At 34.3% G+C, this 26,814-nt stretch overlaps 1 protein-coding gene across 1 annotated transcript in view; it reads right to left on the bottom strand.

Moving 5' to 3' along the window:
- Positions 1–26,814, bottom strand: part of LOC148942332 (uncharacterized) — a 105,068-nt gene that overhangs the window by 73,147 nt on the left and 5,107 nt on the right. Inside the window, exons 2-4 of the mRNA XM_089103297.1 lie at positions 25,206–25,310; positions 19,882–20,052; positions 2,331–2,492 (exon numbers count right to left, since the gene is read on the bottom strand). Of these exons, the coding sequence (XP_088959423.1) occupies positions 2,331–2,492; positions 19,882–20,052; positions 25,206–25,248 (376 nt within the window). The 5' untranslated portion in view covers positions 25,249–25,310. The remainder of the gene's footprint in view (positions 1–2,330; positions 2,493–19,881; positions 20,053–25,205; positions 25,311–26,814) is intronic.

Here is a 26,814-nt window from a genome sequence, read left to right as displayed (position 1 = left end):
TTGGACCAGATGCTTTTCTTATAATGATAGCTGTGAATCAATCAGTAGCCACTGCTATACTTTCTATCTCAGATATAGCAGTACATGCTTATAATGTAAAGTTTGCGCTTGGTCCTAACTCCAACCCCACTTTAATCAGAAACAGAAAATGTATTGTGTTCATTCCATCTCAGGTCAGAAATCTCGATGATTTATTAGGGAGGTCCAAGGTGATGATAGAATCCAACAAGTGACAATGATCTTCAAAAATCCAAGCCCTTTGGTTTTTAATTCCAACCCGGATGTTCAGTGCCCGGGGGGGGGGGCCGCGGCCCCCACTAGACCTTCAAATTTGCATTAGATATGGCTGAAAAAGCAGATGGTTTGGAAAAAGCAGTTGATAAAACTCCATCACACTATCGACTGCCCCCCCCCTAGACAATACGCTGCCTACGCCCATGCAAGTAGCCCTGGCAAAGTGGACAGGAAACACAAGGGATAGGAGTCTATACCTAGCCCAGATGGTTCTACAACTAAGCTAGAGAGACCTAGGTTAGCCCTTTCATAGACGAATGACTAGTTCTCTTTCAGTGTTTTAGTTAAGCATTTGGGGATTTATTTAAACCAAATGGACTGGACCAAGAGGTGTTTTTAAACAGGACATTATTGTCCATGATTTTAAAGACTGTTAATTTCGCAATGGGATAAAGCCCTTATAACAGGTGATGGGCACCCTGAGACACCATACCTCGACCTTGGGCTACAAGACTAAGCAAAAACTTATTAGGTAGATTTGGTAAGACTACTGCTTTGGCTCATATAAGATTTTTCCCCCCCTGCCTAATTTTATTATAGAATTATCTTACTTATATTTTATTTGCTTATATTTTTATATCTGGAATTATTTGACAGGTTTTAAGTTAAATTTGCATTATCTTTTATAATTGTGTTGAAGATGTATTATAATTGAAGTATGATGAAGCGGAATTGTGTTTTATATTCCCGTTTTCCAATGCAGGCAATTGCTGCAGGTGAATAAACCCCTACAAATAGCAAGATGAGTGATATATGAATGAATTCAGTGAACATTGACTGAAGACACACTCAAGCAAGCTAGTGATTACATAACCAACAGAAAAATCAAGTGATGAAAACGCATATGAACTATTGGTGAAACCCCAAACACCAAAAACAAACAACAACAATGAAGTCGCGAAGAGCTCAGGCCGCCTGTAACATAACACATATGAACCTGTATGATAATAATCAACAATTATAATAATGCTAAAGATTAAGAATAATTAAGGCTGCATGTAGCCAAGAAGACTTCTAGAAGAACCATTAAAAAAAAGCCTGATATGATTTAGGCACGGAAAAAAATCAATAAACAAGAATAAATCAATGGTAATACGAGCATGCGTATATATTAGAAAATCCTAGACGCATAATGGACATGTTCCACTCCATATTCAATTTTAAAAGATTATTTATCAGGATTATTCAAATTGAAACATTCATATTTCAATTATTTCATTTAAGTATTTTTTACTTTTATAAGTATCATTTTATTTTTATTATAATATTTTTAATTATATGGAAGTATATGGGTGACAGTCACCAATGAGGTTGATTGCCACCCATAACATAAACCACTTCTTCTACTGTTGGTGCTGCATTAAAACGAAATGAAACTAAAGTTTTTTTTTTTAAGAAAAGATTGTTGAGTAGAGTATTTCCATATTATTAAATAAAAGGTATGCACGCCATAAACAGCTGATTAGTCTTATTGGTCAAACTTCTTGTGCATACAGCAAAATCCTTGAACCAGAAACAAAAGAAAACATCTCTGTTTCATAATAACGAAAAACTTACAATAATTTCCACAAGTTAGAAAAGAGTTCCAAATAAAACTGTCGTCTGTCTCACGAATGAAGTAACACGGAATTTTATGTCCTAGTAGTTTCAATTGACCCTAATTTTACTAGTTAAATAAGTCTTCAAAAACAATCAAGGAAGTCAGGTGCAAAAAAAAAACACATCCCGTCAAGGCAGTGTAAAATAAGCCTTTTCATTTTGGAAAGGTAATTGTAAAAAAAATCTCAAAGCTCAATAAATCTCTGGAACATACCTTTGGAAAAGAGTTTCAATTAAAATGAAGGTTTGTCGTCTTTTTCTAGAGTGAATTAAAACACATAATTTTATATAGTAACAACTTAAACCTATCCGAAGTTTTACTACCTATATATTTCAATTGAAAAACAACCATGGCACTCAGATGGAAAAAACAAAACACAACCCTTCATTTTGGATAGGAATGTATAAAAAAAAAGGTCGAGATGTTTAGAGCATACCTTGGTCCCAACAACTTTTTGACTCCAGTTTAAGATGGTCAAAATTTGGTTTATAATCCGCAGATCTGCCAGGAGTAGTAGAACAAAGACTGGTTTTATGATCCATTAGTGATAAGGGATGCGTATTTTCAAAAATATCTTTATAATCATTTGATGATGCATCTTCAGATTCAACCAAAAAAAAAGGAAAATCACATGAAATCACCAACAACTAAATTAGTCTATTGCTTATAAAGCATTTAGAATGCTAAGCAATTTTTATATGGTATTTCATTGATGAGTGAAGGGTTTGAAACGGATTTTTTATTAAATTTAAGACAGTTTTTAATTTGAAATAAAAATTGCAAAGATAATGGCCAAATCGTGTAAGTTTGTTTCAAAAAGTTTCTTTGTCACAGTTGAAGCAATAAATGCTACCTAGCAAAGAAGAAACCAGAGCCAATAATAGCCTAGTAAAGTGGCCTATCTTACTATAGCCTAGTAAGAAAAAAAAAACTAGTAATAACGATTTGGCATTTAATGGGGATTAGTGACTCAGTACTTGTGAAAAACATTTCAGGTTATCTAAATAATAATAGTTAATAAAGAGAAAAAATTAAGGTAGTGTTTCAAGAAAAAACTTTAAAAGTCTATCAGCCATAAATAGGAATGAAAAGTGCACCATTGGAATCACCGAAGTCACACTTTTCACCAGTAAGATTTTCACTACAAAACTATATTTTAGCATGTGTATCACTCATATTTTTTAAATTTATTTTGTAAGTATATACATAAAACCATAATTCGTTTTAGCTGTAATATTCAGATCAAAGAAAACTGGACCTTAAATTTTGGCTCTGAAAGTAGCTAGGAATCACAACTTACTTGTAAATCAGCCAGCCTTTAATCTACCATAGCATAGTGAATAGGATGCCTGTTTTGCCACCCTGTGAGCACAATTTTTATTTTGTAATTGTCCTTTTGAAATAACTGATTTAATTTTGATTGGCTTTGATGTTATTTCTATATCTGCTATTACCTCTTGTAACATTCAAAAATATGAAATAAATTTTCAAAAAAAACTCGAAGACAATATCAACTAAGTAGGCTTCAAAACCATATATGTATCAAACATCATGATTTTTGGTGATTTGCGATAGGCCTACTCTTATTGTTCATTTGCATATTTCTATTAAAACAACGTATTTTTGACATAATTTTTTTTTACTGGCTATTTTTACATGGAATCTATTGAAACCTCTACTTAACAGATGTTTCATTTCCCTTGTCATAGAACGTCACAGTCTTATGAACTGCAGGAACGATCAAAAATTAACTTTGTATTAAATTTTGAGAACACAAACAAAAATTATTTTTTTCAACCCCCAACCAAAATGATTTTGGCACATACTAGCTTTATATGGGAAAATAGCGTTCAGTGGAAGTCCCACTCGCCCCTGTTGCAAATTTGGTGTGCATTTTTTAGGTGTAAGACTCCGTTTTTAACAACGGAGGTATGACGCCGCTAAAGAGGTAGCGGATTGAGATATCAACATCACAGGCCTTTTTGTTCACCCATAGTCCGTAATAGATCTCATCTGTCAGGGGAGGGCCGAAGCGGAAGTAATATGGTAGCTGAAACAGGGAAGCTGAATACACCCAATTCCAATAATCTAGATCGATTCGCTTTATCACTAATTTCAAACGACAATATTTAAGACATATGTTGTTAGCTTAAAGTCAAAATTGTTGTTTTATGCCAAGAAGGCCCTTTACTGAGGCACTTTTATGGCAACAAGGACCACTTTACTGTGGCGTAATATACTTCATAGTTTAAAACAGAACTAGAGCTAATATCACCCTTCGGATTAAGAAGAAAAAGACGAAGAAAGATAAATACCTATCTGAGACTATCTCGGAAATTTTGTTTATTATTTCAAAATTTAATCTTTACCGTTCTAAAGACAAAATGAAAAAGGCATGTCACTTCTGTTCCAAGCAATTTAACCCCAATTTCAGTAAGCTGTAATATTCCATAAATACAACATGGTAATTTACTACTTACACATACTTATTGAATAGAAAACTAAATTAGACCTTAAAAACAGGAGATGGGATAAAATTTACAATTTGTCAAAGTCAATGAGAGTGGCCCTCATTTTAAATTTAAATATTCTTCCTAACTCATTTCCTTCTCATAATTTTTTTTTCATCCTCATCGCCAAATTACTCTATTCACTCATCACATAAGAAAGTAAATATTTTTTGCTACTCTAATAAGAATTGGTCATATACCTCAAATGAATACACTCGATCAAAAGGTTAAAAATAATTGTCTATGTCAACCGTTTATTTTATATAGACTGCATGAAAAAGAAGACTAGGACAACTCCTTATGTAGCATGACAGTTTTTGCCCAACAAGAACTAGGATATTGTACATCGATTATTTGCAGTGCTTATTTAAAAAAGGAATGTCCATTCCGTAATAGCTATTCTTATGAACCTAATTTCTATTATAGAAACTATATACAGACTATACAGACTATATAGAGACATAATCTGATAACATTTTCAACAATTTCAATATGGATACACATTATTTCCATTTTAGAGACAATCCCCAAACGACAGCATAAACAATATCATCTGATAGAATTTTCGACAATTTCAATAATATGCAGCCTTTTGACAATACGAATACATATTGTATATCTTATACAGTTTTACATCTCCTCAAATTCTCCTGAAAGATAAAACTTAATACCCTATTCTGTTTCTTCGACATTTTATCGAGGCTATTTTGACAACCTTGATGCACTTAAACCCTTTTGATTTAGTTCAGTAGTAAAAACAGGAGTAAAATACCAGTAGTTCCGGGGGAAACTACCATGACACTGACTAGCAAGTTAAACGAATTCAATATGGAATTTAAAAGTTTTGCGGAACAACAAAGTGTTAAGACTGTCCCTCAGAATTCTATTCCGATTATAGTACCTGAAAAACATACTTATACCGTGGTCGTTAAGAATCCTCTAAAAACCTTGACAATCTAAATGCCCTCAAGATTTTCTGAAATTCTTTAGCTGGTAATATGAGTTCAAGTCGTTTAGCTGGCAATATGAGTTAATTTAAAGCCGTAGAAGGATGAATGACGTGTTGTCATGTCAAACAAAACTGACGCAAAGACACTTGCGGAAACTATTGCTTGCTCCAATCAAGGTGCAGATGCGAAATTGAAATCAAGTTCTTGTTTTGGCATTATTCGGCGTAGTCCTCTAGGAATGTCGACTGCTTACATTCAGAGTTTGTCACAAAACTGTGCTGAAGTTTTGCGAATACGGTCATCCAGATCTTCCAACCTAAAGTTCGAAACTGGAGAAGTGCTACAAAAAGTGATACACAGATAACCTAAGATCGGCAATGAGTGGCTTCCTGTGGCAGAACACAAGTTTCTGCTCCCTCGGCGCTATAGATGCAAAGTATTTGGCCACACTTGTGCTAACCGTGATAATCTAGAGAAATACTCTCAGTGTGCAGGTCCACATAAGAACCCTAAAGGCAGTCCCTGTCAGCTAGACCTTAAGTCTGCACTATGTGAAAAAAACCTCAAGTGTCCTGTAGCCAAGAAACTATCAAAATGAGTCTCTCTCTCTAAGAAATACTTCTTAGTCTGGTGAGTTTGGTCGCAGAGAGGATTTACCATCCACCATAATTAAAATGAGTACTTTTTTTTCAGTGACCAGAGGAATTTCAGCTCTTTGGGGGAAAGTTTTATCGAGTAACAAAATAACCCTTTAGACATAGTCAGTATAATTCAGTTGGAAGTAGATATCAAAATAACATTGATCCTAATTCAGCTATTGAACGTAAATTTGTATCGATATTAAACGGTTCTGCTTCTTCTCAATTAGATATGTATTTTTCTGTGCTTCAACTCAACATTCAAGGACTTCAGCTCGTCTTTTGATGAGATGAAATGAATCGTCAGTGGGACAACTCCGGATGTTAAGGATTATGTGAAACTTTCCTGGATTCAAATATGGATATGCTTTTAGATATTTCAGGATCTAGGATGGAGGGGCTGAAGCAGAAACAGATGGCTAGAGATGGCCTCGCCCTTTACATTACCGATCATCTTGTACACAGTGTCCAAAGTGATTTGAGTAGAAATGAGGAAGGAATTTTAAATCGCTTTTTATTAAGATTAAGTCAAGTTGTCAGGATTTAGCTGTCAATTTGGTTGAAAGATCTCCTAGTGGATCTATTCTTCCGTTTCTGAATTCCTGGAAGATGTTTTGGACCGAGTCCAAAAGCATCCCTGCGAGCTAATCCTTATGAGGGATATCAACCTTAACCTGCTGGATTAAAATCCAGCCTTGGTTACATGTTTCTTTGTCAATGATGCTATCTGGGGGAACTGTAACTTCAGTTTCTATATCAAACCGAGATACTGGAACACATACCTCACTTCTTGATAGTATTTTTTCGACACTAGATGTCCTAGACAAATTCGCTGATGACTAGTGATATTTATGACAATTTTCCTGGTATTTCACGACATAAGAGTAGTGATTAAATGCATTGTAAAGGGTCACAATTTTATCTTCCATCTTCCATTTTGGCGATAGTGTGCTCACTCTACTTAATTCTTGTCCAATTGGTATGATCAACCATGAGATACTTTGAATTTGGAATCAGACTTTAACCACTCTTTTAATTTCTATTATGATTTAGTGAAAGAGGGTATCCTATAATCCACCGCCCTAGAATCAAGCGTCACATACTTCGAAAAGGATAGTACCACGAAATCTATGGATGACTCCACGTCTCCATAAAAGCTGGAAAACAGAAAAATTATATGTGAAAGCTTTACAAGGCTTCTTAATCTGAAGCTCATCATCAGCGGTTCAAGGCCTATATTAGATTCTCTGTGTTGGAAAGCAATATCTTAGCATTAACAGAGGAAATTGTCTAAGTTTGGAAAGGATGTTAGGAAGACATGGCAAAAAAAACAACAAAGGGAAGTAAAATTCAATGAAAAGACAGCAAACCAAGAGAGAAGAGATGAAAGACTAAAACAACGCGGATATTTCGCCTGTATGCAAACTAGGAATCCTCAGCACAAGAGAAACAAATATAAAAAAAAAAAAAAAAACTAAAAATCAATAAAACCACCACCAATATTGATAAAATACAATTGTCGCAACTGATCCACCTAGGGAAAAGAAGCTATTAGAGTTACTTCGAAGAGAACACCAAAGCAGCTGAGGAAAAAGTATAAAAAAAAGAAATTAAGTTAATTATTCTGTTGCGAAATAATCCTCTTGTTAGCTATTATTGAATTTAGTTCCTTTGGATTTAGTTGGTAATCTAGTCCCCTGTTGATTATGTAAAACCTTAATTCCCTTATTGACTATTGGCTCACTTTTCAAAAGACTATCATAAATGGAGTCGATATTTAAATTTCTCGTGTCCCTATTTATTGAATACAATTATTTCTGATACCACTACTTACAAAAAACTGGATTTTGATCCTCCAGAAAAATATGTAAAGTAGAAAAGAAAGGAATTGGAGTCACTGAAAAAGAATTTACACATTACCCCAGAATTTTATAATAAATTTTATCCAAGAGGTTGTTCCCCAAGATCAACGTTCTACCCAAAATTCATAAGACTGGAGCCCCTCTCCGTCCCATTGTATCAATTTTCTCGTCTTTCTCGTTGCAAAATTAGGAAAGTAGTTGACAGTGACAAAGGGTCCTCTCTTGGGAACACATAATTATACTTGAAAAATTCGACTAATCTTACTAATAAGTTGATAAATTTTACATTGAAGGAGAATTCAATTCTCTGCAGTTTGTGGTTTCCATATATTTGAATTGTAATTTGAAAAAGTGCGAAGATATATTAAGGATTAAATTACAAAAGCACTTTGATTTGATACAAGATTTGACGTTGACTAGTTTAGAAATTAATGTCATTATGAAGTTGATTATCCTGGTAAATAAATATTCTGCTTATTTTGGTTTTAGAGGTGAATTTAACCAACAGGTTTTTGGTTTGCCTATGGGGGCATCCCTCTCTCCTTTGTTGGCAAATATTTTCATGGACTCTATTGAAACCTACGCTATACACAGTTTTAGGCTCTCTCCTTGTTTCTGGGGCAGATTCATGGACGATGTGGTTTGCATTTGGAAACACGGTTTAGATTCCTTAGACCTTTTCCGTAAACATTTAAAATTTTGATAAAAATATAAAATTTATAGTGAAGTCTGAAGAAAATGATAAACTACCTTTTCTTGATATCTCATTTATTAATTAAAAGTGACTTCCATTTACTGTTCTCAATATTTAGAAAGCCTACAGACAATGATAGATATTTGAATTTTCATTCGTGCCATCCGGTTTCGGTGAAACAAGGGGTTGTGATTTCAATGGTGAATAGAGCGTTTACAATTTGTTCCCAGGAGCTTCTAGACTCTGAATTGTTGTATGAAGGATATTTTATTTTGTAATTGATACCCGATTAAATTCATTAATAAAACAATAAGAAATAGACGCATTAAACATAATAATAGGGTTATTGGAGTTTCGCAGTCTTCAGAATTAAACGTATTGCTTAAACATAACATTGATACGTGAGACCAATAGGTAGTTTCCTTAATTCCGGGAAGGATATAACCCGGGGAAATTTAGTTAGCGGGGTGTGTAAACTTGTTTGTTCTTGTGGGAGCTATAATATTAGTAGAACTCACCAACAATAAGAAAGATTTATTGAGCGTCGCAACTCAATAGAAAAACCCAACAATTAAGCAAGCCTCCTGAAACTTCAGCTCTGTTCAGCTCTGGCAAACATATTGTTTGCCAGAACAAATATGTTCTGGCTGAACAAATATGTTCAGCTCTGGCTGAACATATTTTCTTTCAACCTGAACATTTTGTACAATTTGATGAGGCCACGGCTATTTTTAATGATCGATGTTTTTCTCACTGGACGAGGGAGGCACGAGAAATTTAAAAAAAATACGTTTGATAATCTTTCAATAAAAAGGGACACGGGAAATTTAAATATTGACTCAATTTAAGACAATTTTTTGAAAAGTGAACCAGTCAATAAGGGAATTAAGATTTTACACAATCACCAGGGGACAAGATTACCTACTAGACCAAAAGGAATTGCTTCAATAATAGCTAACAAGAGGATTATTTCGTAATAGAATAATTAACTTAATTTCAATTTTATACATTTTCCTCAGTTGCTTTGGTGTTTTCATCGAAGTAACTCTAATAGCTTCTTTTCCCTACGTGGAGCAGTTGCGACAATTGTATTTTATCAATATTGGTAGTGGTTTTATTGATTTTTAATTTTTTTTTAATCTTTGCTTCTCTTGTGCTGAGGACGCCTAGTTTGTATACAGGCAAAATATCCGCGTTGTTTAGTCCATTATCTTAATTTCTCTGCTGGCCGCAGTCTCGTTTTGTTGTCTTTTCATTGAGTTTTACCTCTCTTTGTTGTTTTTCTGGCATGGCTGGCCAGTTCGGCTTAAGAACTTTCATTTGGAAGACATGGGATATAGTTAATTCTGTTCTTAAACCTAATCCCATTCATTCTTCAGTTACAACAACGCTTCCCTTAAAAGAGGAACTAGAACTTTCAATTCCCAATCAAATGATCCTTCTCCAAAGTTTATAAGACCAGCCCTTCCATACAAACTCCATAAGCCCCCGGGGCATAGCCTACAACACTTGCCCCCAAGCTCTGGGTGGTTATGTCGACCTTGAGTTATAGTTTTCTGATCTTTGGAGTATTTGAAATAAAATGGTTATCTTAAAATTTTTATTGGATGCATTTGGAGAAAAGAGGAGTATGTTGTTAAAAAGGGAACTATAACTTCCAATTTTCAATCAAATGAACCTCCTCCGAATTTTATATGAAAAACCTGTTCCGTAAAACACTAGTATGCCCCCGGGGCATAACATAAAACACTTGCCCCTAAACTCTGGGGGTTGTGGCAACCCTGGATATTTGTTTTATGATCACTGAAGTGTTTTGAACAAAACAGCTGTCTCAAAATTTTGATCAGATATATTTGGGGAAAAGAGAGCGTGGGGGGACGGTAGTTGCTCTCCGACCTTTTTTATTCTTGAAGATCACTTTTGTCTCTGATATATTAAACACTCGCAAACAAACAAGGTTTTCGCTTATGATAAGCCCTTTGGTGACGAGATGACCTAAAACGTTAAGTAAAAAATTTCTCACAGATAATTTGTTCTAAATGTTTCATTCCGGAATTCGCTTCATTTATTACTGGACATTTTGTATTTTTGGGCTGAATTGTTTTTCATATGTATCACATTTGAATGGCCTTTATCGAGTATGAATTTCATTACATAGGTTGGATTTTTGGCTGTATGTTTTCTCACATATATGACATTTGGATGACTTTTGTCTAGTATGAGTGCTTTGATGCTGAGATAGGTAGGATTTTTGGATGAATGTTTTTCCACATATATTACACTTAAACGATTTTCTCCAGTATGCGTTCTTAGATACCGAGATAGGTTGGATTTTTAGCAGAATGTTTTCTCCCATAATTCACATTAGAAGGGGGTGTCTCCAGTATGAGTTCTTTTATGATAAGACAAATTGGAACCTGAAATAAACCTTTCTTGCAAATATCACACCCGAAATGTTTTTCACCAGTATGAGTTCTCTTATGCTTAGATAGGTTGGACTGTTGTGTTTTTTAACATATACCAAACTCGAAAGGTCTTCCTCCAGAATGAGCCATTTGATGATGAGATAAAATGGAACTTGAAGTAAATCGTTTCTTATATATATTAAATTCAAAAGGTTTTTCTCCAGAATTAGCTCTTTGGTGATTAGACAGGGTGGATTTTCAAACAAATGTTTTTTCGCATATATCACAACTTAAAGGTTTTTCTCCAGTATGAATTATTTGATGATCAGATAGATTCAAATTCTTGCTGAAAGTTTTAACATATATATCATATTTAAGAGACTTTTCTCCAGTTTGAGAAAAGTCATGTTTTCACACATCATTTTCAGCTAATACATAAATGTTACTTGGCATCTCATGTTGTCTATTCAAATCCATTTCTTTTTTTAGAGGTAGTCTTGCAAAACTATGGATGCTAAGTATTCGAAATTTCTGTTTGCTGATATTATTATCATAGGAGGCTGCAACAGGAACAACTAAAATAACATGAAATTTTGCACAATAAATCACTTCACCATATATATTTTTAGCCCTTTTTTCAAAAATATACAATACATTTTATATATAAACCTCCTTGGCCAAAAGAGTAGTTTGCTATAAAATAAAAGCTATAAATAAATTTCGGTCACATATACAGTGACCGTCATCAGTAGTAAAACTACTGATGACGGTCACTGCATATGTGACCGAAATATCTGGTATTTTTGTGAATTTTTATACACTGTCTATTAAAACGGATCTTATCCCTATTTTGAACTTTTATTTTATCGTCATGGAAAGGCAGTGTGGTCTCCAAAATTATCTGAGTAGTTTGCTCTGATGTAAAACCCTCCCTCTTTTTACCACTTCAAATTTAAGAATTTTATTTGAAAATTTAAGGCACATCCGGTGATTGAAAAGCTTATAACATAAACTATACTATTTGCTTGAAAAAGAACCAGTAAAATGAGAAATGTTGGAAATTCTAGTCGCATAATGGACTTGTTGCACTTCCAGTTTCAATCGTATATGGTTATTTATCAGGAATATCAAAATTTAAATATTTCATATTGTAATTTTTTATTATAATATTTTCTTATTTTTATTTTATTTTTAATATTTTTTATTACAATAGTTCTTATCATATTTTTTTTTAATTTAACTTTTTTATTATAAATTTTTATATAATATTTTATATATATATTATACATTGTAATTTAGTTTTTTTCTCATTTTTAATTTAAATATTATTTTACTAAATTTAAATACTTGAATTTTTCAATCGAACAGGAAATATTTATCAGAAATCCTTGTTTATTGATTTATTTTAAAATCACCCATGCACCAATGAGATTGATCACCATTTATATCGATAGTCCACTTCTTCTCCTCTTGGTGTGACATTAAAACCAAATGAAACTAAGGTTTCTTAGAAAAGAGTGTTGTGCCATTAGAGTGGAATATTTGTATACTATAAATAAAAGGTACATATGCCCTAAACAGCAAATTATTTTTATTGCTCTTACTACTTTTATATGTAGCAAAATCTTTGCACCAGGAACATAAGAAACATTTCTTTGCTTCATAATTAGGAAAAACTTGTAATAGTTTCCAATAAAATAAAGATTTTTAGTCTTGTTCAGGAAAGAAGTAAGACACAAAACTTTTTGTCCTTATAATCTAAACCGATCCAGAGTTTAACCAGCTAAATATGTCTTCTCAACAACAACCGGGATACCCCCCCCCCCCAAAAAAAAAAAACACAACCGTTCAAGGAATTGTAAAATAAAAGTTCAATATAGCTGGAGCATACCTTGGTCCCAACCACTTTTTTGACTCCAGTTTAAGATGCTCAAACTTAGGTTTACAATGCACAGATATGCCAGGAGAATTAGAAAAAAGATTGGCTTCCCGATCCATTGGTGATTTGGGATTCGTACATCCTAAAACAACTTTATAATCATCTGAGGATGTATCTTCATCTTCAACAAAAAAATAAATAACGAGCTTCAAGGGGCCGCCAAAAAAAAGTACATCGGAGCCACATATAAGATCCTCCGTGAGCTCTCAGGTCAATACACTCAAACTACATCGTATCTCTGTAACGCCAGTGGCGAAAATATTTACGACAAATCAAAGTGCCTTCGCCAGTGGGAGCAACACTTCGAAAAGCTACTGAACTCAGACTCACCGGACCAAATTGACGACGAGATTACTGCTGCGGCTGAGAATGCTACACCTGCCCCCGATGGCACTGAATTTACAGCAGAAGAAACTAAAGCAGCAGCACGAAAGCTGAAGAAGAACAAAGTGCCTGGAATATGTGGCCTGACATCAGAACTCCTTTAAAATGGTGATCCATCCAAGACCCTCTGTCTACCAATGCTGTTTAATACTGTTTGGCGCTCTGAAATAATGCCATCAGACTGGAAGACTGGTTTACCTGTGCCAGTCTACAAGAGGAAAGGAAGTAAAGCAACATGTAATAGCTATCGTGGAATAACTCTGCTCTCGGTACCCGGCAAACTCTTCATCATGCTGCTCCTCAAGCGGGCAACAAAGTACCTTCAGCACCACCAGCAGGCTGGATTCGTGACGCGTAAGTCCACTACAGATCAAATCCATACAATTAGATAGCTGACAGAGAAAACTCGAGAACATAGAAGGAAAGCGTACATTGTCTTCATCGAATTTAGATCTGCTTTCGACACTGTCGACAGACAGTCACTATGGTTGATCCTTCAATTTGCTGGTGTACATAAGAAAATTGTCCATCTGTTCAAAGAACTACAGAATAAGACCGAAATTGCTGTTCTTGTAAATGGCCAGCTCTCATCACATTTTTATATTAGAAATGGTGTTCAGCAAGGCTGCGCTGCTGCTCCCGAACTCTTCAACTGTGTCATGGACCATGTTCTTAACAAAACACTGCTGGCGCATCAATTTGACATCGATTTTGCTGGAAGAGTTCTGGCAGATGTCGACTTCGCTGACAATGTTGTATTGGTATGCAAAAATATCACTGACATGACAACTGCCCAGGAGCCGCCAGCAACGGCTGCAGGAAAACTTGGTTTAAATGTAAACTGGACCAAGACCAAAATATTACCTGTGGACAAGACACCATGCAGCCCCATGAAAACTATAGAAGTTTATGGTCAAGATATTGAGATAGTCAGGCAGTTCACCTACCTTGGTTCAATTGTTTGCTCAAACGGAAATCTAGATGCAGAGATAACAGCGAGGGTGGCAAAGGCGAACGCCGTTTTCGGCCGCCTACTGAGAACAATATTCCAATAACCCCAGATCAGCCGTCTCATGTAAGCTCGTATCTACTCTGCCTTGGTAGCAAATGTCGTGTTGTACTCGTCAGAGACTTGGCCTTTGAAACAGTCGCAGATCATGAAGGTAGAGGCTGTCCAGACGAAACACCTCCGCAAAATTCAACACGTTAGGTGGCTCGACAGGGTACGGAACATGGATATCCTCTTGTCCTTTAAATTACTACCCCTGTCCGAACAGCTTGAGTCCCGCTCGCTGCGTTGATATGGTCATTTACTTCGCCAACCCACTGAAACACCTGCCCGAGTTATATTTGACTTCGATCCAACTGCAAACGTCTGGAAACGCCCCAGAGGTAGACTACGTATGAGATGGGCGGATATCTTCCACGATCGACTCACGGCGTGGGGCATTGACCCCAGTGAAGCTCCTACCCTGGCAAAAAACAGGTCACTCTGGAGAAGACTAACGGCGCTGACGTCTGGTTCCCTCTACGCTGGCGACGCTGCCGAGCAAGAGCTTTAAGTCAAGTTAAGTCAAGTCAAGTGAAACTCACATGGAATCAATAAGAAAAAATTAGTCTATTACTTGTAAAACATTTACAATACCACAGATTTTTAAATGGTATTCCATTGATGAGTAAAAGGTTTGAAAAATAGACTTTTTTTTAAGAATTTTGAATTAAAATCAAAAAATTTGCAAGGAAAATGGCCGAATACTGTTTTTTTTCAAAAAGTTTCCTCGTCATCGTCGGAGCAATAGATGTTATTTAGTAAAAAACAAACCACTGCTAATAGCAACAAGTAACTATTAGACTTGTTCTAAAAAAAAAAAAAAAAATTTCAAAAAAAAAAAAAAAAAAAAAGAATTTGATGGGAGTGGTGACTAATATTTCGATTTACTTCACTAAGACTAAAACTTCACTAAGACTACGTCACTAAGACTAAAAGCCCTAAAAAACTATGTTTTATTCATTGATTTTATTTTGTTTGTAAGCATATCCATAAAATTATTTTTTTTTTTTAAATCAAAAGACTGATTGCACATCAATTTTATGCAAATTATATTTTTTTGTCAAAAGACTGATTGCACATCGAATTTTTATAAATATTCAGATTGCACAAATGTGGGCCTTAAATTTTCGCTCTCCGGGTGGCTAGAAATCAAAATTTAATTGGAACATACGGGATGTTTAGACAAGGCAATATAGACTTAATTGATTATTAACTTAATGGGTATGTATACTAGAAGAAATGAACCGAAATTAAATATTGGTTGGGTTGATTCAAATAACCAAAAAAACAGAAAAACTATTGTATTTCTCTAGTCAGTACGAATTGCGTTGTTAAATCAACTGTTTGAAATATCCCGTCACCCTTCAATCCACCATAACATCGTTCAAAGAATTGCCTGTCTTGCCAACCTGTGAACGCAAAATTCATTTTATAATTGGTCTTTCTATTTTGAACTTTCTCTCTATTTTAAATTTGGCTTTCTTTCTATTTTGAAACTCTTGATTTTATTTTGACTAGCTTATATGGTATTTCTATATCTGTTCTTACCTCTAACAACATTCAAAATCAATTTTCAAAGAATACTCAAAGTCAATATCATACCGACTTCAAAACAATATATAAAAAAACATAAGTTTTTAGTACATTTGCAATACTCTTATTGTTTATTTGTACGCATCTATCACAACAGATGATGGTGTGAGAAAATCACCTCACACCATAATATAAAAAAAAGTATTAACCTTCTTTAATCATGAATTGGATATATCAATATTCCTCAAAATCTGGAAGCATTAATCCCTTCTACCTATCCAAACGACGAAATTACTAAAACATCAGCCTCAATCACAAAAGCCTATAACTATTACCCTAGTGTTGGGAAAACTCATGGAAAAAAATATATACAGTCGATTTCTATGGTCAGTAGACAAATATTAGTATTGTACTTCAGACTCAAGCTTTTGTCTCTCTAACAAATTCTATAAATGAATGTTTCTTCAATAATAATATCCTCTTTGCTACATTTCTCGACATATAATAATTTGCACCACTGAATCTAAAATGCTATGCTTCAAAGTCTTGGAATATCCCAAATCTCCAATCACTCCCTGTTCATGTTGGCATAGCCTCTTCTTCAAAAATTTCAATAACCAAAGACCTACAAAGGACTACAACAAAAGAATGTCAATAACCAAAGGCCTACAAAGGACTACAACAAAAGAATATCAATAACCAAAAACTACAAAGGACTACAACAAAAGAATGTCAATAACCAAAGGCCTTCACTGCACATAATACAGTCAAGAGATTATTCGTTTTCCATTACATTGTTTAATTAACGCTCCAGGTATAAAGCCAGGTAAATTAATCCAGGTATAAAGTTTTCCTCCATCGGTATCAATGATTTTTACTAATATTTAATCCCATAATCCTGTTGAAATCACTTAGACATAATGTTCTGAGAAGTAAAGAATTTTACTAGCTTCATAATGTCACCCCTTCGGCGGCCGTGTGAGTTGGTGGTAGTTTTTGAGTCTAATCTTTAAAACTAATTTTAATAACTAAGTCTAATTATTAAGTTTTTAAGGTTAAGTAGTCATGAGTAATGATTAAATGAGCTGAGCCTTATAATCTTCATAGTTAATTATCCTGGAATTTGAAATATCGTAGTCCTCAATTAGCCTCCTTCACCAAAATCTTCATCCTTTATTTAGAAGTAAAGAAGAACATATTTTGGATCGCAAGACGATAAACAACAAAAAATCATAACAACAACAAGCAACAATAAATAAATAACAACAATATAAAAAAGACAAACAACAACAAAAATAAACAAAGAAACATTAACAATTGCTTCAAAGTTGTTTTCAGAATTTCCGGTAACCATTTTTTAACAAAAAAAGGCAAGGAGACCTAAATAGCATAGTAAATATAATGTTTAGCATACTTTCAAAAGCAACCTAAAGTATCTTATGTTTTAATATACAATTTCAAAGGATCGGTATTCTTCTTGTGTGATTTTTCATATGCTTATTAAATGGATTTGTCAGAAAAACCACAATTTCTTTTTATTCTGTATAACATTTAGACAAGTCTTTACTATATTCAAAGAGTTTTTAAAGGTCAGTCAAAATTATTAACAATTTATCTAATGAGCAAATAACATAATTCTGATAAAGCTCTTTTTAGTTAAATATTCCAAAAAAATCCCGTCTTATATTCTCCAAATATCTTAGTTCTAAAGAGTGACTTTCCTGATGTGACTACATATTCTTTTTACAACATAAATCTGTAAACAGAGATGTAATTTTTTGTTGCGAGCAAATCGAAAGTTATACGGTAGTGATTGAATATCACAGGCTGCGCAACAGGATTCCCTAAGTAAAGAGCGAAGTGGGCACAATGCATCATTGTTTTAGTTTTTTTTCACCAAGGCACTTTTCACAGAAGGAGCTGTCCTAACAACTTCATAAGGGGCTTGTTTGATTTGAAACTGAAAGTTTGAGTGCTCTTTTTAAGACTCAAAAGTGATTGAAGGGCAACCAGTCCATCTTCAATGCCACTTTTCTTGAAAAGTCATCCGAACAAAATTTTGAGATAGTTGTCTTGTTCAGCATAGTTGAAAGGTCCAATAACTATGCCCCTGGGGATGACAATCCACCATAGCCCTTGGGGCAAGCGCTGTAAATTCCACAATTTGTCCACTGTTTACATAAAGGATTTATTATCGGGAAAAGAACGCATATTTGACCTTTTGCATCCGAAAAAGCCAAGGGCATTCAGGTTTAGCTGTCAGGGAATGTTGAGGAGTGTGTACAGCTCACACATCACACTAAACACGATACGTGCATACGAATTGTCAAAACGGCATGTTTCAGGAATGACTTAGGATGTAAGTTGGAACCTTCAGGGATTGATGATGGGTATGATCAATAAGCAAAAAGGCAATATGTGCCCACTACTCCTACTACAAATATTACTGCCACAACCACTACTGCTACTACTACTTCTACAACCACCACTCCTACTACTGCTGCTGCAAATACTATTTCTATTGACTTCTACTACGGCTGACGATAGTAAGGCGAAAGTTTCCAGAAATGTTGAAGGAGATGTTGAACTAAATCAAGACACACTATGTACAAACCAGTTGTCAAAAGAAGGTGTCAATAATATCCTAGTAACGGCTTAGAAACTAAGTTGAAAGATCCAGGGAATGACGAGGGGAATGTGCAACTAGCCAAAAGGTAAAATTACCAAACTATTGCTACTAATACTACTAGTATGACTCCTACTGTTACTAAGACTAGGGGTATAAAAATTTCAGGGAATATTTAGGGAAAACTTGAACTTAATCAAAACAAACTCTGTTTATGCAGGCTGTCAGAAGTGCTTAACTCAGAAATCACTTAGGGTATTAAGTTGAAGCTTTCAGGGAATGATGAGCGGGATGATCAATTGGCCAGGGTAACAACTACTACTTCTACTGTTGCTACTACTATTACTGATTCTACTACTACTACTGGTGCTGTGACTATCACTGATACTACTGTTACTACCACTACCACTCCTAAAGCTAAGGGTATTAAGGTAAAATTTCAGGGAATACTAAAAAGATGTTGAACTAAATGACAACAAACTATGTGCATTCTGGTTGTCAAAAGGATGTATCAGCAATGTTCCAAGAACTGTTTAAGGTACTAGGTTGAAGCTTTCAGCGTGTTTTAAGGCGGAGGATGAAAACAACAAAAGGTGCTTTGTTCATGCTCCTACTCATACTACTTCAACTACTTCAAATTGCTACTGCTGATCTTAATGGCATTAAGGTGAAATTTTTAGGGATTTTTAGGAGGACAATGAAATTAATCACACTATGAGCGTGTAAATCACCCAAGAGGTGTACAAGCAATATATCTCAGGATCAGTTTGGAGCTTTAAACAGTAACTTTTAGGGTATGTTGAGGCAAATTTTTAGCTTGCCAGAAGCTGCTATGTACTACTTCTACTGCTATGTACTACTGCTTCTAAACTACTCCTAATATGATTACTGCTACCACTGAGGCTAATGATATTAAGGTAAAACTTTCAGAGAATGTTTAGGGGCAATTTCAGGATTCAAAATACGCTACATGCATTCAGGTCGTAAACAGGGTATATAAGCAGTATTTTAGGAATGACTTAAGAGTATCAAGTTGAAACTTTGAGGTTGAAACGTAACTTAACAAATCAAAAATTACTAAGATTTTCAGGAGCGAACATCTGTAAGCCTATATATATATTAAACTGTCAATCCGCATTCATTCGTTGTTTCAGTAACCTTGTTTATGATGGTGATTTTTTCTTTTTTTGTCGATATTATGATAAATACACAAAGATTGTTTTCAGTAAAGTGCAAATTATAATCTGGCGTCTTTAGATGCGATAACACGTACCTTCCGATGCAAAAAAAGCAAATCATCCACACCGCGCCACAAATTCAAATAAAATTTAAGATATACCTTTTCATTTTGGACTTGCAAATACACAGAAGAAAATCAAGACATCTAAAGCATACCTTTGTCCCTGTCGCTATTTAACTCCAGTTTAAGGCAGTAAGAATTAGGTTTACAATCTGCAGAAATGCCAGAAGAAAAAGAAAAAAGATTGGCTCCATGATCAATTGGTAATATAGGATGCGTACTTCCAAAAACGTATTTATCATTATCTGAGGATGGATCTTCAGCTTCTACAAAAATTAGAATACAAATCACAGAGAACACTCACATCATATTAAATCAGTTACTTGTACAACATTTAGAATACCATAAATCTTATATTGCATTCATTGATGAGCACAAGTTTGCAAATAGATAATTTAAAAAATAATAGAATTTAGCGAGGATAATACAGAGGAGGTTATCCTACGTTTACGTATGTATGAAAAATATTACGTATATAGGCTACAAGGTTTATCCGATTATTATAAGTTTCGTCAAAAAATTCTCCGTTTTGGTTGAAGCTACCTAGTAAATCGCAAACCAAGGTCCAAGGAAGTGAAAGCTGAAGACTTGTTAGTGAGAAAACTTTGGCATTTGATAGATATCTACGTCAAAAGAGTCCCTTTGCTGGAGGTTTACGATCTCCTGTCTTGAATATTCTCCCTTTTATTATTCCCTCCGTTACAAAGTGACCCCCCCCCCCTGTGTTTTGGGAAAAACGGAAAAACGAAATAAGATCGTTTGAGTCATATCTTCCTTCAAAAATAAAATCAAAATTCGACAAGCCTGCCACTGTAACAGAAGCGAACTGAAACGACAGTTGTAAAATTCGATTACTTATTTCTAGCTCTATACATTCACCAATCAATAACTATAATATTATTTAGAATTGTCCTTAGGGAAGAATAAAACTAGTTCTAGAAATATAATTCTAGTTCTTAAAAAGAACTTAAAATGCTGATATTTCTTTTTTCTTCTATTATTTTTTTTCTTCAGACTAACAGGTGACTATATCCTCGCAAACAGCTGTTTAGAAGCTCATTAAAAAATTAGATACCGGCGTTCTATAAATTCTTTTTGAAAAAGAACCATAAAATATCCACACAATTTTTAGGCGCCATAAACGGGAATTTTGTGATAATCATGGTATGGACAAGAAACACTCGGAAGCTTAAGCAATTTCTCTGTAAATTGACATGATAAAAAACCCTTAACCGAACATATATATATATATATATATATATATATATATATATATATATATATATATATATATATATATATATATTCTCTTTTTCTAAGAACTAAAGGGGCACAGAGATGCTGTAGGGGCGATAAGATGAACAACGGGGACAAAGAAAACTTGACTTTGTTCAATACTCCTTGATTGTCTTGTTCAGAATTGTCTTTTGTTTTAAGTTGGATATTCCTAGACAACATATAATATCCAAAATCATGATAAGAGTTCAGTTCGATTATTGTTCAAGTTTTGGAGCTATTAAATACGGTATGCCTCAAGATTTAGAGCTATAAATTATAAAGCCTCAATTATAATTATAATAGCACCAATTATTGATTATAATGTCAATTATGTGTCTGGAGCTATGAATTATAATGACCCAAAATAAAAGGGAAGGTAGTAAGGGTTAATTTATCAATGTCACTATTTTAAAGATTGGAACTTTTCTTTTTACAATTTCTTAACCAGATTTTTTCCAGAGAAATTGCCTACAGATTGTTTTGTGTACCCGACTGACCGTATTTCAAGCTGTAGGCTGTACAAAAAGTGTGGTTCAGTCTCGCTTTTAGGGCTATAATGACTGAAAGGCTGGGATGACTAGGGGCGTGTCCTGCAAATGAAGGATGAAAAATTGCCAAAGATTGTCCTTTTCAGGAAAATATCTAGGGCTAAACAGAAACCAGGTCGTTCGCGGCTGAGGTGGGAGAATGTTGTTAAGAAAGATTTGATAGAAATGGGAACTCTCAGGGCAATTGTAAAGAGAAGGACTTTCAATAGATTAAGATGGAGGGGGCAAACGTAGATGTGTTGGCCTTAAAGAGGATGAAGATTTGCTAGATGTTTTCCAGAGAAATTGCCTACAGATTGTTCTGGGTACACCACTGACTGACCTTATTTCAAACAGTAGGATATACGAAAAGTGAGGTTCAATCCCACTTTTTAGGGCTATAATGAGAGAAAGGTAGAGATGGCTAGGGCACATTCTGCGGATGAAGGATGACAAATTGCCAAAACCTGTCCTTTTCGGGCAACCATCTAGGGCTAGCCGAAAAGCATGTCGTTCGCGGTTGAGGTGGGAGGATGTTGTACTGCGGTAGGTTGTTAGTAGTAGTAGTAGTTCGGCATGATTTACCATCCAAATCAATTTTTGTGAAAAGAAAATGAAAATACGAGAAGTTTAGTGAGGGTTGCCAGCCGTTGACAAATGTGCTTCTTATGTGTTTTGACAAAAGATTTCCCCTAATCCTGGAGGAGGGTGTTCTTCATGAAATAGACTATGTTAATACCTCTAAAGTATCCCTTATTACAAGCTGAAGTGGTTCTCTGCTGAGAGTCAGGATGTAACAATTGAACTGTTGGTGGAAGAAAGGCAAGAAAGGTTGAACATCTTGAAATCGCAGATGACACTTGGGATCTTAGCCTTACTAATAGTCTTGCTTAGCCTTACTAATAGTTTTAATAGTAACAGTAGCAATAACAGTACAAGTAGTATGCACAAGGTGCCCCTTTGTTAATTATACATTACCCTAAACATACCCTAGAAGTTTCAACTTAATTATCTAAGCAGTTCCTGAGATATTACAGGTATGCTCCATTGATAGCATCCATACACATAGTAGATCTTGATCTAGTTCCTCACCCTTCACAAAAATGTTTCATTTAATGCCTTTAACATTAGTATTAGTAGCAGCCATAGTAGCATTAGCAGTATAATAGAAGTAGCCTAGTGTTAGCATTAACAGAATGTACATATTGTCTTTTAGTTAGTTGAACAACCCCCTCAACATGTTGTGAAAATTGTGCATATTGAATGAAAATGACCTCAATAACCCTAGTATTGTCTTAGGGGTCTAAAGTACTCAATAACTCAATTCTCAATGAGAAATCCTATATACAAAAGTAGGCAAAGTGCAAAACTTATAACACTTACCCCATGGGATATTTGGAAAACCCAGTTAAAACGCATCCACATTTTTCAATAATATTTCCAATATATAAACAACAAACAAATTTATAACTTAAAGCCATTACTACCAGGGATGTGAGGGGTCAGGGCATTCCCTGAGGCGATGTTTCAATAAGGCTGACAAAAATGGCTATCTCAGAATTTTGACCATAGGTGTTTGTTGGAAAGACGAGAAAAGGGACGTGGAAAGGGGGCTACTAACCTTCCAATCACATTAGATTGTTCAGGAAGTACAAGTGAGCTTTCTACAACAAAGTAGAATTAAAACTTCCAAACAAAGAGTTGGTTTTACACATCAGTTAACTACTGAGGACGTGATGGCTAATGTATTGCAACACAAGTTCTGGAGGAAATTGAAGATCGACTTCTTTTAATTAATTTACATAAAATTGTAAGGATTTAGGGCAAGATTCGGTAGAGTGTTCGTCAAATAGTCCTGAGAGGTTATGTGGATGGTTGCTCCTTTAATTTGGTTAATCAAGATCGTAGCAAGAAAAGTTATTTTGGCATTTACACCCCTTCCCAAAAAAAGTAGCTATTCTGAATTTCAAATGGGATATAAAGCAAAGACCAAAGTATTGCATTAAGAACCAGAAGGGGTGATGAGTTTGTCACTTTTTTTAAAGTTTTTATATGCAAAACAACAATATAATTAAACTAAAACAAATGTTTCCAAATCCCACCCCTCGCCCAAATAGAGAATATTTACAGTTAAATGTATCACCTGTTTCACCAAGAGCATAATTAGTGTCTATAGTGCCATGATACTCTGATTGGGGGACTTGGGGTAGGGTGGCTTTTGATAAGCACAAATTTGATAAAGCAGAGATTGAAAAGGTTTGACCAAAGAAAGAATCAGAGAAAAAATATTAATAACTTAAGAGACACAAAGCTGAGATACTACACATACATTTAGACATTTACGTTTTACTAAAATCATTTCTGCAATTCGGAACTCTCCTTCAACAAACTTCTGTTTATGTCAAAGTACAACCAGTTCGCTTATTGAAGTATTGTAGAATGAAAAAATAAAACATTTGGAAATTCTATGACTTTTTTTCGCATCGTATTTGAAAACATTTGAAAAAAAACAACAACTGTGTTGTTCACAGCAACAACATCAAAACAAGTGATTTCGTTATTTTTCTTGGTTTGCGAAATTCGAAGTACTGTAAGAATGTTATGCAGAATTTCCTATTAAATCATAAAAGATTTAGCTTATTTAATAGCCAGGAATGCCAGCTTATTTAAGCACCAATAGAGAAAACGCTTTTTATTTAATAGCCTGGAATGCCAGCTTATTTAAGCACCAATAGAGAAAACGCTTTTTATTTAATAGCCAGGAATGCCAGCTTATTTAAGCACCAATAGAGAAAACGCTTTTTATTTAATAGCCAGGAATGCCAGCTTATTTAAGCACCAATAGAGAAAACGCTTTTTATTTAATAGCCAGGAATGCCAGCTTATTTAAGCACCAATAGAGAAAACGCTTATTTAATAATCTCTCAACTGCGCAATATTTAAGACACTAAAATAGTAATCAATATCTAATTTATATTAACATTTAATATGTTAACGTATTTAAAAAGGGGTACTTATCCACATAGCTAGGGACAATCAATATTTTCATTTCTCTAAAGGCAGAGAGGGGGTAAACAGTGAATCTAACCTGGCTATTTTTAATTGGTGTATTTCATCATATGTAATGTTGTATTTATTATATAATATTTCATATATTATACTTATTATATTATATTTAATTGGTAAAAGAAAACAAAAGGCTCAAAGAATCCGTTGATAATGACCTCCTGATAATAAGTCTTTTTTATGTTAAGTTTTTTAAGTTAAATTGGTCCATTTTTATTGGGTGAGGGAAAAATTTTCCAACCTCCATCTAAAAATTGTTGCACTTTTCTAGGGAGAAGGCAATGCCACTGAAACAAATGATTTGTTCATTAATTTAAGGGTAAGCATTTATCAAAATGCAAAAAGGAAACTAAAAGGCATGACTTGCAAAACAATAGTTTAAAAAAAAGGTTGTTAAGAAAAAGTTTTGTATAATTAATAATATACTGGTTTCAAAGCTTTTTTTTAGCTATTTTCAAGTAAAAGCAGCTAAAATAAGTAGATAATAGCAATGGCTGTCCTAAAAATAAGTAGCAAATTAGCTCAATCACTAATACTTTACCAATTACCTTGCTTAACAGCAGTGATACCCAAGAGGTTGGGTGTTTCCATATTTCACCAATTGTGCAAAATGTACTTTGAGCACCTCTTAACTGATCCAGACAATTGACAACCTATAGAATACGAATAATTAATAAATTCAAATATCATATCTCCAAGAGAGACAAGGGGGCACAAATCCTACAAAATAGTTAGATGGTACACTTAAAACAGAAAATCTTATTTGGACAAAAGTCAGATGATAAAAAAAACATAGATTAACAGATTCTAAAATTCCATACCAATTTACTGACCTTTCTGTATTTAAATTGACCAACTGCAATAAAACCATTGTATGATAAATAGATTGAATTTCGTTGGTTCATCCCAGAACAATAGAAAGGTGCCACCTCTTTCCCATAGAATAGGCTGTACCCAGGATTTTTTTTTTGGAGGGGGATTTACTAAAAAAAAAATTCAGGGAGGGGGGCTACACAAAAAAAACCTTAAAAACGCATACAAAATTTGTTTATATCCATTTTTGTTACGATTTAACGAGTCAGACAAACATTTCAGGGTGGGGGGGGGGCGGAGGTTCAAACCCACCTTCTGGGTACGGCCTTGCCCATACACAACATGAGCTGAAACCCTTTAAAAAAAGAAAACTTTCTCCATTGCAGGTTTTTTATCCTTTATTAATTGATATAATTTGGTTTTTCAAATGATTTTGTGGTAAGAGCTAGGCATTTAATGAATAAGACAATTAATTTAAAATACTGTCAATCTCATGCCCAGATGAGCCAAATACACATTTCATATTAAAAAAAAGCAACTATACTGAGAAAAAAACAAAAACTGATTTGATGTAAAGAACATAAAATAACTTTAATCAATATGCAAAAACTGAAAATGAATATTCATTTACTGAATATCAGGTGAAACTGTCATGAATAAGAACTTTCCAGAAAAGAGAGAACAAAATCACGTATTAGAATTATTACAATTCTTTAAAATTTTCAAAAGCAGTAAAATTGATGAAGTTATAAAAAAGGCTAATAAAGCAATAAAAATGTCACTAAAGAAAAAAAAAGATAGGAAAACAGAGGAGCTAGTATTGATAATAAAAAAGGAGAAATTACTGGGATATAAGCTGGCAGATTGGATGGGAAGCTTCTGTTGGATAAAATATTTTCTTTGTAAGGGTTTGAAATAATGTCCATGGAAAAATAGATACAAAACATATATCTGATAGATTCAAGGGTTCCTAACCAGGACCTTCCAGGGGCAGCAATCTAGAGCTGCCAAAGTAAAAAGCCATCTGACATCTGGCAAATGATATTTTTAACCTGGTTTGGGCAGAAGGTGTGGTTACAGTAACTTTAGAGGGTGCTCATTTGATTTGAAAAATCCAGGAACACTTTTCAAGAGTCAAAGCAATGCAGGGCAACAAACTGGTTATAGACTACAAGAGGAAACGGCATCATGCTAGATTTTGGGGTTGTAATTACCTCAAAACTGTCAGAAACTCATTTTTGTGTCATAAGAATGAAAAAATTTGTTCTGGGAGGGGAGTTAGGAAACCCTGAAATGAGTAGAATAGTTTTTAAACCTGATAAATTGCAGAATACAAGGGCAGAA

Source organism: Artemia sp. Qi Xiang Cuo, chromosome 17 (genome assembly GCF_049724085.1).
Source record: "Artemia sp. Qi Xiang Cuo chromosome 17, ASM4972408v1, whole genome shotgun sequence".
NCBI lineage: Eukaryota > Metazoa > Arthropoda > Branchiopoda > Anostraca > Artemiidae > Artemia > Artemia sp. Qi Xiang Cuo.
Note: the sequence above shows the minus strand (reverse complement) of the source record. Positions and strands in the feature narration are given on the sequence as shown.